The following is a 13,246-nucleotide window of genomic DNA, read 5'->3' as shown; positions in this document are numbered from 1 at the left end:
TATGCAGCACAAGTATCTTCCAGGCTCATTTATTTGTAATAAAAAAACTTTACACCTAGCGTCCTAATATAAAATATAGCAGGAGAATTATGTGTAATCCTAAATATGTTTCCAACATAAATTCAAATTCACATTAAAGGAGTGCCAGATTCAACTCTAGAGAAGAGGCTTCAGCATTGCACAGAGACAAGTAAACAAATAAAAATGATTATCTTCAGAGTATATCATCTAAGATACTCCAAACCTACACTATCATAGCAACAGAAACGAATAAACAAGTTGAAAAATCTAGAGTATAAAAATTTAACTTGGAAGCAACATGAACAATTTGATTTTCAAAAACACAAATATTAAGTTTGATACCATTTTCTAAAGCATATCTACAGATCAACAAACAAAGACTCCCAAGAAACAAATAGATTAAAATACTAACATGTTGCCAAACTCAATTGTAACAAAATTCCTTGACATAGGCTCAGAAGAAGTATTACAATCATAGAAATGCCTCATCTGTCGAGACATATAAGTAAATCTTCATCATAGCTAGTCTTGAAGCTGAACGTCAAAGAAAAGAAACCTTATATAAGCAAAAGCAAGAAAATTCTACCTAACAAAAATCTATTTATAGTCAAGTACATTATGGAATACATCAATTTTGTAATTAATTGAAATAAAAGAATGACATTACAACTACTGTCAACAGTTGAACATATGTGAAAGCATATGCCACAATCATATATATGAACAGCTTGAACTGAAACTAGCAAACAAAGGTTGAAAAAGATAGTGGAAGCAAAAAAAAGTGGCATCAGATAATACGCAGAGTTATCAGTCCACACCATGGTTCAGTGTGTAGGATAAGATTTCAAATTCACATCACTTGCCACCCACATACAAGAAAGTTAGATTTGAAAGCATCTCTATTTTGAAGGTTTAAAAACCATAATAAACTCATCAAGAGTACACACGTTTGTAAAACTAAATCATACTTGAGCTGGAATCGTGCAAGAAAAAAGCATCATATAGAATTCCTTTTACATTGAAAGAAACTAAAAGGCATAGTTCTGTTTTAATGGTGACAGCTTAGCACATTACAAACATTTGTACATATACTAAATCATACATAAAATCAATCTTTGCAATGCCTAAAAAACAGCAATTAACAGTAAAGTTAGCATAAGAAAAGATTGAAAGAGAGGGCATCAGATAATAAGCGGAGTTAATGGTCCACACCATGATTCAGTGTGTAGGATAAGATTTTAAATTCACATCATTTGCCACTCTCATGGGAGGAGGAAATTAGTGAAATCCTTATATCATATTGATGCTTGACAGGAATTTCGATCGGACCATTTGACACCAGAGCAATAACTAGACGCATGCAATGGGCTGGTAAGCCAACCATTTGTATTTCTGCACCCGTTATATCCCCTCGGATTCAAAGAACATCAGAGAGGAGGGTAACTGGTGCAATTTCAAGGATATCAAATCAAGGGAAACTAAACCTAATTCAAATGTAACAAAAATGTGGGTTGATATTGCTCAGAAGAATCACAACAAATCATACACACCAAGTGGATCTCATATGTCCAGACATAAAACAAAAAATTCTTCATCCTAGCGCATCAACCACGACTATTAGATAAAAGTTAGATCTGTACCAACAAATAATACATGTAAAACTACAGTAATTGTGGAATCTCTCTCAGATGCCTTCAAGAGAAAGCATATAAGGATGCAGACATTCAACACGGCATCAGGTTCTGACCGCCCGTCTGCTTCTTCTCTCGTCATCGAGAGCAATAACTCGACAGAAAAAAAAAAATCGAATTTTTATCGGAACTAAAGGAAGAAAAAGCACGGGAAAGAAGAGTGGAAGAAAAGGCGCAGTAGAGATCGACAAGAAGGGCGATGAAGTCCCTCTCAGATGCTTTCAAAGAAAAGCCTACGAGAACGCAGACATTCAACACGGCATCAGGTTATGACCGCCCGTCTGCTTCTATTCTCGTCATCAAGAGCGACAATTCGATCAAAACCACAGGATTACGGTAGGAACAACGAATGGAACGGAGAAACAAGGGAACAAAAAACCCAGGCTCCAAGACGAGCGGAAAGGAGGCGGATGGAGCGATAGATCGAGCGAGGACGGAGGGGTACATTTTAATAGGGCTTCACTGGGGGGAAACCCTAAAACACAATATATAGGGTTTCTTTGTACTATCTTGGGTATGATGGGCTGTAGATGGGCCACTCTCTTTGGTGACGGCCCAGCTGTTTGCTTCCCACTTACAGTCAAACTGGTCAACGGATAGTACGGCACGATGACGAGATACGAAATCCTATATATAAAGCCCTAAGCACATAATGTCTGAACCGCAATAGAATTAGCAGGTCACATATACACATCGCATGGAGAATGCCTTCTATAACTTTTTGCTGCCATTTGACCCACGCCGGGCATCGTGTACACAATGCATTCATTCTATCGCAACTGCCACAGATCTTACAGTGTGTATGAATACATCCATGTAGATCAGTGAATAGGTTTTCGATCGAAACAAGAGTTAGAAGAGGGAGCATTAGCAATCCCCTCGTTGAGCTTTATACAACAGTTAAATCCAACGATGCAGAGGTGCAAGTTGCATTGATAGGAAGCAGTACTTCGGCCAATACATGAGTATGTTAAATATTATCTCTCCGGTTAATTATGATTAGTATTTCGATCCTTATATTTAAAAAAATAATATTATAATATCTATATTTACGAAAGTAAAATATTTAACTATGATTCTTCTTACGTTATTAACTTCATCAATGAAAAAAATAATATATGTTATCACATGCAAAAAGGACACGAATGAAAAGGATAAAAATATAATTTTATTTTTAAAATTATTAATTTTATATAAACTTCTCATACCTATCTCCTCCTCTCCTTCTCTTTTCAACATGCTCACTCACCACTCATCGTATTCACTCATCCACTTATACGTCAATCACTACTTATAACTCCTTCCCAAAGTCCCTTACCCATCGCTCCGTCATGTCTAGGTGCAAACTATCGCTCTTCGATAAGAACACATGAGCTAGGATCCCGGTGCCATTATCGTGGCTGCCACTATAAAACCTCACCTTAACATTTGCTACTTCATACTTTACCAACTTCATGAACCGCACCTCCTCCTCTCCTCTTTTTAACTTGCTCGCTCATCGAGGGCAACCAAGTGTGGCAGCAATGGGCTAGCAAGTTGGAAAGAGGAGGGGGAGAGAAAATTGAACAAAAAGTTTATATAAAATTAATAATTTAAAAAATAAAATTATGTTTTTATCTTTTTTATTCGTGTCTTTTTGCACGTAATAATACATGAGATTTTTTTCATCGACGAAGTTAACGACATAAGGAGAATCGGGGTTTAATATTTCACTTTCATAAAGATGAGAATCCCAATACTATTTTTTAAAGCATAAGGATTAAGATACTAATCATAGTTAACTATAGGAGGTAATATGTAATTACCCCTACGTAGCTTACATACATTTGTAATCTCCCTGTTTTTAAGAAATTGCTCGAACAGAATTGGATATATTGTAGAATCATATATTAAGACTCATTGTGAAGAAATTATATAAAACTAGAAGCAATTAAGCAACAACATTTTACAGCTCACCTTAGTTTTCGTGATGAAGACATGACTAACATAATAGTTGAGCATCATATTTATGTGAACCTTTCTTAACCTCGACAACTTGCTTAACCTTTCTTGGACCGAGAAGATCAAAGAATTTGCTACTTAATTCAAGTAGATTGTCTTGGTTCATCTGATATTCCAATGATGATGAGATATCCTTTAACCTATAGTGTGATGTTAATTGTACGGAATCAAGAGGAGAGCTCTATAGAAATGCATGTGAACCATTCTTTAACAGTAACAGGACAATTGGGAGAGGTATAGGCTTGTAATCTGCTACTGAACCTAGTTGGAACTGTTCTGATACTGCCAAAGAATGATTCTGCGAGAACCAAGTCCTACTAATACTGCTAAGAGGATTGTTGTATTCAAGAGACCTTCAAAGTGATCAACCTTATGGACATCTTGTACTGAGGCTCACACAATTGCCATTAGAACACATGATTTAGTTTGAGAAGGGTGTCATGCATTATTGAGTTTTGTAATGTCACCCCCTCACTAATCAGGTCTTCTTCTGAGGAGTTACTGAATAATTATTGTGCATATTTTGTGAAATTGATCCTAACATAGCTGGCAAGAATTATGATACTTTAATTGTCAATTTATTTGGACCGGTGATTGAGAATCTGTAATTAATACATTGTCTATCAGTATAAGCTGGCTGTTTCAATAAAAAGCCAACTTTCTAATTAGTATTTGTTTTCAGGAGATTAGTCTCTATCTTTTTATTATTATCATATGAATTTCTCACAACTTTACTTTTTTATAAGAATTTGCAATTAAAAAAAAATGCATTTCTCTTATGCTTGTTGTATGATTTTGAATCTTCACAACTGATATAAAAGCCTTAAGAACAAGGAAATAACATCAAAGGAGTATCTTAAACCAAATAAAACAGATCAGAATAAAAAAAGATCAGCATAATACAAGGAAAGGGATATGTTAAACTGAAGCAAGAGTCTCTTGTGGCACCAAATCTTGACAATTCCATGGGGGAAAACACAGGAAATCCTTCCATCCTCTCTGGTCTAGTGCTGTGATTTCCTAGCTCTAAAGATCCCATCCAATGTTATAGAAGATGGGCAGAGTACACCCATCAATGCACACCAGGAGAAATCCCATAAAACAGAACTAAGGTGAAAAGTTTGCCTTCAGCTGAGGTCAGTGCCTATTACAAGGCAAGCTACTACCTTCTCTCTCTGTACCTCAGCCACCACTCTTCTCCCACATCCTTCCACAAGCTCCTCTATTTTCAGTCTCTCTGATTGCTTTTGTCACCCTCCTCCTTGGTTTTGCCAACCAACCTGCAGGCCGCCAGATTTATGTCTTTCTCATCTCTTATGGATGGTCTACTTTGAGTCCTCGCAAGCTGAAAGATTCTAGTTTGCGACATGGTAAGACCAGTGACACAAGCCATGCTACCTCAGTGGAGAAAAGGAGCAGCTTCCATCACCAGTCACTTTATTTCAAAAAGTTACATCGAAGAATGAAAGCCCATGCTGCTTACAAGAGCATAATAAAGTGTGCTGTAGGTCCTCAAAGAAGCTTGTAGAAGCCAAAAGAAAAGGGACAACTCACCATAATAAATTTGGACACACCATGCTCCCTGATTCCCTCCGAGACGAAGCAGAGTGAGTAGGGATACAGATATGCATCACTGCATCAAAGCTTGTTCAGCCAAATTTACCTTGCAGCTGAGTGACCAATTGAGTGGAATAGCTTCATGATGAGGAAAAAGATCTGAACTTTGTTGAGCGATGCTGTAACTTTGGAGATATATCAGTGTATCTTGGTTTATCGAACTGTCCTTTCAATGCTATTGCTTTAACAGTGGCTAGTCACATATTTCCTGTTCTTGCATTGATTGAGCTTCTTTACCAGGAAGGAGACCATGCATAGTCTTTGACATGAACATATAAAAGCCTCATTTACACCATGCTGACAGCCTTAAATATGCCTACAAGAAAAAATTTCTATTGTGTCAACTAAGATTCCAAACAAAGGCTACAGTCCTCAAAGCTGGTTCTAAATGTCATGCTTGTCAGAGATGAGAAGCTACCGATGAAATCATTGGGAGGGAACGGTAAAATGAAACACACAACAAATCTTGCCGAGAAGAAACGTTGGGATCCTACTTTGTGACTATAAGATGAGTAGATAGCCTTGAAAGGAGTGTTTTAGTGCTTGATGTCTCAGAGAGATGACAGAAGTCCAAAACAACTTGTCACTTCTGAAAGATGATGCTGAATCCTGTCAGGATATTGCTAGCTCCAATTAAAACAGTTTGTCTTTTCATGAAGACCTTGAATGAGAGAACACCTACCATTACTGGAATTCCCTACGGCCGAGGCTTGAATGCCAAATCCATGTCTGAATCATCTTCTTTACTGCTTTGCGTTCTGTGCTGGGAGTTTCCACTCGATGAATCAATGCCTAAGCAGAAAGCATTCATTTCCTATTTCCATGAGGGATGCATTTGGCTTCAAGTTATTCGCACACTGGAAGGATGGGAAGCGAAGGATGGACGGTCGAGATTCCACGGCTGTGGCGGGAAAACCCGTAGTGGCGCCGCCCGTAGATATTTTTTTCCCGGGGTTCGTGGCTGGACGGCGGGTGTCGGACGGGGGAATATAAGTGATTTTCCTGAGATCCACTTTGGACGTACCCGTTGTGATGACGACTGAAGCGTCAGATGTGGGGCCCGATTGCACCGTCCTACTCGCCAATCAACGATCGAGTAACAAACTGGTCCTAAATTATTTGTGACAAGAAGGTATAACGAACCGCAAACGGACGCCTCTCCCACCGTCACGTGGAAGGAGGACGAGAGATAAGTTTACAACACCATATGGGTCCCACCTAACGGTGACTTCTCCGTCACCGTCCCCTGTTCCTCCTTCCCTTATTACCCTCGCCAGGCCACCATATTGACATCATCACCATCCATTACATATATGTGAATCTTTTGCTTCGTCGTTGTTCTCAAATAAAAATTATAAATAATATATATTATTTATATATAAATAAATAATACTGCATCTTATTGTTGAGCGCTTATTCGTTGACAAAAGATCTTCGATACATTTCTTATCCAAATCGGTTATTCAAAAATTTATATACTAAAATGAAATATAAAAAATATAAAATACAGCTAAAAATTTTAAACAGATAATAATAAGTCAAGCGGGTTCGAACCAGAAGAGGTATGGGGTAAAATCGTCATTTTAGAAATATAACGCTCGTCCTCCGTAACCGCTATCTTCGAATCCGAGGAGCGCCGGGTTCACCACGCCCCTGCTATACGTGGCAGTACTCCATTGGTTCTACAGTGGTCGTCGGGATTCATGGCCCCGAAAGAGACGCACACGATAAAAGGTGAGAAAAGACGATGAGCGAAAAGAAAACTCGCTCACGCACACTCCGACACCGTCAATCTCTTTCAAATAATTCCCACCAAATTCTCTCTAATTGCTTCCAAAATTCCAACCTTTTATCGCAATGCTCGATCGCCGCATCCAATTTGGCGCCTGGATCTGATTCCTTGGATTTTTCCGACACTTTCTGGTGAAAGTTGAGGTGGAGGGGAGCGGGGGGAGCGGGAGGGGTAATTAATGCTGGCGATGAGCGGCGGATGCCAACAGGGCTGCGGGGAGAGCAGCGAGGAGGAGCTATCGGTGCTTCCGCGGCACACTAAGGTGGTCGTGACCGGCAACAACCGCACCAAATCGGTTCTCGTCGGTCTCCAGGGGGTCGTCAAGAAGGCCGTCGGTCTCGGCGGATGGCATTGGCTGGTAAATTGCGTTATTTGCTCGTTCCCGGTTGGATTCTGGGCTTCTCTGCAAGGAAAGATTGTTCTTTTCGGAGATTTTCAGTGGTGTTGGTGCTGAATTTTCTAGGGTTTCAGTCCCTACAACATTGGGGTTTCCTTTTTTTGCGTTTTAATTGTGCAATGTGGTCCAATTTAATGTATCTAGAGTTCGAATTGATGGGTCTTTTTCTTGTTTTCTAGTAGTAAGAAAAGGACAGTTTGACCGTGTGGATTCTGATAATGAAAATGATCGTTTCTGTTTGCCTCTTCTTTTCTTGTAATTAAAGCTGCATTTATGTAGGCAATTACAGATTTAGTGATTTAAGGTGGAGTTTGATCGAAAGATTAGGGTTCTTATATAACTTAAATTTGTTTGTATCATTTTTGCAATCTTTCGGTTTCTGCATGCGAAAGTTCTCTAATAAAATTTTACTGCTTCGTCTCTTTAACATTTCTATTTTATCTAAGATGTTGTTAATTTTCTTCGATCTTAGTAATTATAATAGAAAAATGCTCTGTTGGCTTTAAATGTGGACGGCACTTATGGTGAATTTTCTTCCGCTTTTTTTTTTTTTTTCATTACATTCTCAGCAGATTAGTGGTTTGTGTTAGTAGATATGGAACTTTGAAAGGTGTAATTGGTTAATGACGATTGGTTTCTCAAATGCTATAACGACATTTTTTCTGTTTTTGGTAGATCTGAGGTTTAGTGTAATGATAAGTCAGTTCTTGTGGTTGGGCAGAGAAAGAAAAGGAAACGAAAAAGAGTTTGACTTTTTTATATAGAAATTAGTTTCTTATTTCGTAGGAATTGTATTTTTTAATTAAATTTATTAATTCAATATTCATTTGATATAAATATTCTTTGATCTGAACTTTCTTTTTTGGTCCCTTACATTATATATAATATATGCTTCTTGCTAATTTTTCATCAGTATTCCTTATATGGACCCTAAATTAATCTTTTTTTCCTGCATTACTTTGGATTTTATGTGCCCAAATTTGCAAGTTTTAATTGCTACTGATATCATCCATCTGAGTGCATTATACACCAAATCTGAATGAACTCAGGTAGAAATTTCTGAAAATTATCTGATCATTGTAATCTGATTTTTCTGCTGCTTTGTTTGCATGATCCTGTTCTTATGCATATTTGTTCTCTTAGGATGAATCTACTTTTGCTGGCATAGTTGTCAAAATGGAAAATGAACTGGATTAATTACTTGACTGAAGATGCATGATGTTTTATGGAGAAAACATTATTGTTTATTAGTAGTTCTGATGCTCAGCAGGACATGAAGGCCTACTCCCTATCTTTCAGGGTTGCAGACTGAACTATTGTTCAGTTTAGCTTAAAGCTTTTACTCTAAGTTTGATCATTTGCTACCTGGGAGACCAGGTTCGAGTTACGAAAAAGACTTCTCTATATTTAGAGATAAGGCTACATACATTGACCATTCCTAGACCCTGCATTGACCCTCCCTAGATGCACGGGGTATGTCCCCCTGTAGAGCTTTTATTCGTATTTACAAAATTGACTGCACTGCTGTCCTCAGCATGTTTGTTACATGCATGAGGTAGTGAAACCTTGTGATGGCTCTGCACTCATGGTTTTGTGTCTTGAATGAATGCTTGCAACACGTAGTGGCATATTGTGGTCTTGATCGTTGTTCTCTAGATTTGTAGTTAGTTTATGTATCTATTCTTTTCTTCCTAATTGTGGTCAGCTTAGATGAAATCATGTGATAGATATCACATTCTGTGTTTTAGTATGAAGTAATATAATTCTAATTATTTCCCATGAAATTTCAGGTTCTTACTAATGGTATTGAAGTGAAACTGCAAAGAAATGCTCTCAGTGTGATTGAAGCCCCTACTGGCCATGAGGACGATGATGAGACTGAATGTGACAACATGCAATGGAATGGTTCAGATATGGGTAAGCTTACTATTGGTCAAGTCTGTATCAATTATATTTTTTATTTCCTTTCTTCAATTAAAAACGTACCATTTACCAACCATCGATTATGTAGGACCAATTCAGGAGGTATAGTGATCTGTATTATCTTTTAGGTCGAACAAGCTGATGGTTTCAATTTCTCCACAAGATCATGTATTAACTACATCTTCTTGCGTTAAGTAGCTAAGTTGTTTGTTTGTTCAGTTTTGCCCTGGTCTTCCTTTTCCCCATTCTTTGGCCTTCTGTGCTTTATATAAGAGGGAATTTGTAACTGTGTCACAGGATATGGCTTCCAAATAACTGTTATATATTGCAGCGAGTAGGAAAAGATTCGTCTTTCCAACAATTGTTGTATGTTGCTGACTGACTGGTCAAAGACTAAATTGTATTTACAAATTTTGATAATTTTGGGTTTCTTCATATCTATCCTTTAGGAGTTCCTATATAGCATATTAGCTTCAAATTTTAAGGTGGCATATATATCCCTTCAAATATTTAGTTATTCCATATATTCTTCAAATTTAATTCTTCCAAATGTGCTACACCTGTTAGCATTCCTCTAATAAACTCAGGTTAGCCATTGTTGACCAGGGTTACCAATGAGTTCAAAAAAAGTATTAAATTTTTTAATAACTAAAATACCCATTACATTTTCACCTCCTCAATTCCTAAACTTAATTTAAATGAATTACATTCTCACCTTCTGATTTCCTTACTTAAATTTAATGAATATATACAAAAACTACTAATTTAGGAGGTATATAATTTTTTTTTTAAGAGGTAGCAATGTTGATTGGAGTTTTAACATTTTTATGAAAACGGTCTGACTAATGGAGATCAACCATAATGATATATCTGCATGTTTTTGAGTTTTGTTAGGACATATGATAAACTTCAATTTAGATGGGCAAATACCAAAGATACTAATTTTGGAATGATATACATATAATTTTGTCATTTTCTTTTGGACTTTCTATAGAAGTGCAACTTCATTATTGAATCTGAGTCTCTTTTTTCCTCATTGTAATAGAGTAAGTGTTGTTGTAGTACACTAGAGCATGATTATGTAGAAACTGTTTTTGAGATTGATAGTATATATCCATGTTCTTCAGAAACACGATAATACACTAAGTATTATGCTGCGGTTTTATTTTAAGATGACCATGTGGTCTTTAAGTAACTTTGAAGGATATTCCCTGACTCGATTTGCTAGTAGGTTCAATTATGAGGCTACATGTTACTGATGTACATAACTTACACAACCTACTTTCCATATATGTGTTAAAATACTCTTTCATTAGCTAAATATATCCAAAGTCAAGTTTCAATTAGTAAAAAAAATCAATTTTGCATTTCAGCACTTTTTTATAGTTTTTTTTCTTTGAAAATAGGAATGCACTTATGAACCAGGCTGTGAAAAATCCATGTTTTGTTAGTACATCCTGATATATTGGAAGTTTCTTTTATAATAAAGTATCATTGTTGCTGAGATGGAATATGCTTGTATAAAGGCACCTATTACTACTTTGATCAGCGCTCCTGGCATGGTTTCATCATATTTAATTTTTTTTCGCAATCACTTCTTGCAGTGTCTTATGATATGCAATTGCAAAAGCCACATAAGTCAAGGGTTAGGCATCACAAGGGATCGTCTAACAAATCCTTGAGCCGGTCTCTGTCTTGTGACTCACATTCGAAGGGATCTGTTACATCTTCCAGGAGTATAACTGTAAGTTTATATGAACAACTGCAGTGTGAACAGTGTTATGGGCTGGCTCTATTAGACATGATTCAGCATTTGGGTCTTGTTACCTGACATATTATAGAATGCCTTACGAGTGTTTCTGGGTTGTGCCATTGTCGATTGTTATCCTTTGGGTTGCTTTGGTGTGCAAACTTAATGTCAGGATCACTTAAAATGTACCTTGGTGTTACTAATGAAGAGATTCTCTCTGTGGTTGGTGCAGAAAGTTGACCTGAGCAAGCTAGAAACAAGAGCATTATGGAGATATTGGCGTCATTTTAATCTTGTAAGTTAATCTTTACGCAATCTTTTCGTGGTTAACTTTTATATGTATCAGATTTCTCTTGTTGGCGCCGATATGATGATTTTTTCTTCCAGCATATCCTTTTCTTTGTTTTATCTAACTCACGTGCTTTCGGTCTGCATCAGGTGGATGCCAGTCCTAACCCTTCTAAGGAGCAACTAATTGATGTAGTCCAGAGGCATTTTATGTCACAGGCAAGTCTAGTATTTTCGTGTGTGTGCATTTGTAATAATAAATTTTATCGAAAAACCGGAAAAGTTGACAATGGATTCTGTGAACCCAATTGCTTGTTGTTTATCCTGAAGCAATTGGATGAGTTGCAGGTTATTGTAGGATTTGTGCAGGCTGCAAAGAGGCTGAAGACTGTCTGCACTTGAACTTGCAAGGGTTTTCTACATTCATGCTAACTTTTGCTGTTTGCAGCCACATTATGTAACATATGTATGTTAGAGCGTGGATGTTGCAACAAACTTGGATGTTAGTTTGGGTAGCTAGAAATTTGTGTCATCCCTATAATGTAGATATGTTTTCTGGTAAGCATCATGCAGCCATCATGGTTCTGAACATTACCAATGATGCACTGCAGACTACGAGGAAGGAATGCATGTTTTCCTTTTAGGTGATAAATCTTATAACTATTAGCAGAAGTTGAAGTTAATGCACGAGTGATGTAGCTTTCGAAGGAATTATGCTGTGGGTCATCACCTGATCATAGCTGAGACAATGTGATTTCCGCATCCTTCCTATTTGGGGGACCTTTTCTTCCACTTCCAGCTAGGATTTGAACTTCTACTTTGTAACAAAACATATTCGTCTTACTTGAGCTTTTCCTGTGTTTTATTGTTGAGGATTTTAGTCGATTTATCAATTTATCAAATATAGTGTTAATTATAGATTATTTTTTATAATTAGTTATTTTTATTATTTTGATTATTATATTTTAAAAAATTATATTGATATCTTTATAATTATGAAAGTGAATATTTATCTTAACGATGTTAGTTTTATCTATGAAAATATAAAAATAAATGATAAAAGATAATTTGAATGTTTAATCAGTGGTGGCAAATGGTGGTGTCATTGGTGTTAATGTTGATACATTTGCTTGGTTGTTTTCGATAATAATAAGGTTCGTTCTCATTACGATGTCACTTGTTTTTATTAGGAATATGTTGTCGATCTTATTATTGTGCGTCTTATGTCGTTTTACATTTATATCGATGTTGATGTAGTTGTCAATTGTGTCGGCTTAACAATTGTGTTGGTGTTAACATATCTGGTGGTGGTCGTCACAACGTCTATGGTAAAGATGGTGTCACCTCGTTGCTAACCCATTGGGTGGATCCTAGCTTCGAGTCGAGGTTGGGATTTGCTCAATAGGTTAGTGGTGACATGGCCATCATCTTTGTTGAAGATGTCACAATTGCCACCACCATCAATGTTGATGCATATGCAGAGCGACATGGGGCAGGCAATAGCGAGGGGAGCAACAGGAGCTTCGACAACCCTAACTTCAGTCGAGGTTAGGATCCACCCAACGAGTTAGCGACGAGGTAACCACTATATTTGTTGTAGACATCGCGGCGTGACCATCACCATTTGCATTGATGTTGATATGATTGCTAAGCAATGACTCGAGGCGAGTGATTGTAGGGGGAGCGATAGAAGTTGACCTTAACTTCAGTTGAGGCTAGGACCCACCCAATGGGTTAGCGATGAGATGACTACCAACGTTGCTGAA

General features: G+C 37.2%; 1 protein-coding gene, 1 long non-coding RNA gene and 2 other non-coding genes across 4 annotated transcripts; 1 reads left to right on the top strand and 3 right to left on the bottom strand.

Moving 5' to 3' along the window:
- Positions 1-801: 801 nt before the first annotated feature.
- Positions 802-888, bottom strand: LOC135599590 (small nucleolar RNA R16). Its single transcript, XR_010481939.1, has one exon. It is a non-coding gene; the product is annotated as a small nucleolar RNA R16 (small nucleolar RNA).
- A 307-nt stretch (positions 889-1,195) lies between these two features.
- On the bottom strand, positions 1,196-1,282 carry LOC135599589 (small nucleolar RNA R16). Its single transcript, XR_010481938.1, has one exon. It is a non-coding gene; the product is annotated as a small nucleolar RNA R16 (small nucleolar RNA).
- A 3,370-nt stretch (positions 1,283-4,652) lies between these two features.
- Positions 4,653-6,144, bottom strand: LOC108953021 (uncharacterized). Its single transcript, XR_010481465.1, has 3 exons — positions 6,013-6,144; positions 5,268-5,646; positions 4,653-5,188 (listed from the first exon to the last, which is right to left on the bottom strand). It is a non-coding gene; the product is annotated as an uncharacterized LOC108953021 (long non-coding RNA).
- Positions 6,145-7,081: 937 nt separating this feature from the next.
- Positions 7,082-12,071, top strand: LOC135597997 (uncharacterized). The gene is made up of 6 exons (XM_065091515.1): positions 7,082-7,480; positions 9,310-9,436; positions 11,047-11,186; positions 11,425-11,487; positions 11,631-11,699; positions 11,811-12,071. Exons 1-6 carry the CDS (start codon positions 7,301-7,303, stop codon positions 11,880-11,882), a joined length of 651 nt encoding a protein of 216 aa, XP_064947587.1. The 5' UTR covers positions 7,082-7,300; the 3' UTR covers positions 11,883-12,071.
- The last annotated feature ends 1,175 nt before the right edge of the window (positions 12,072-13,246 follow it).

This window comes from Musa acuminata, chromosome BXJ2-1, assembly GCF_036884655.1.
Source record: "Musa acuminata AAA Group cultivar baxijiao chromosome BXJ2-1, Cavendish_Baxijiao_AAA, whole genome shotgun sequence".
NCBI lineage: Eukaryota > Viridiplantae > Streptophyta > Magnoliopsida > Zingiberales > Musaceae > Musa > Musa acuminata.
The sequence above is the reverse complement of the archived record's forward strand: the minus strand, read 5'-3'. Positions and strand labels throughout refer to the sequence as shown.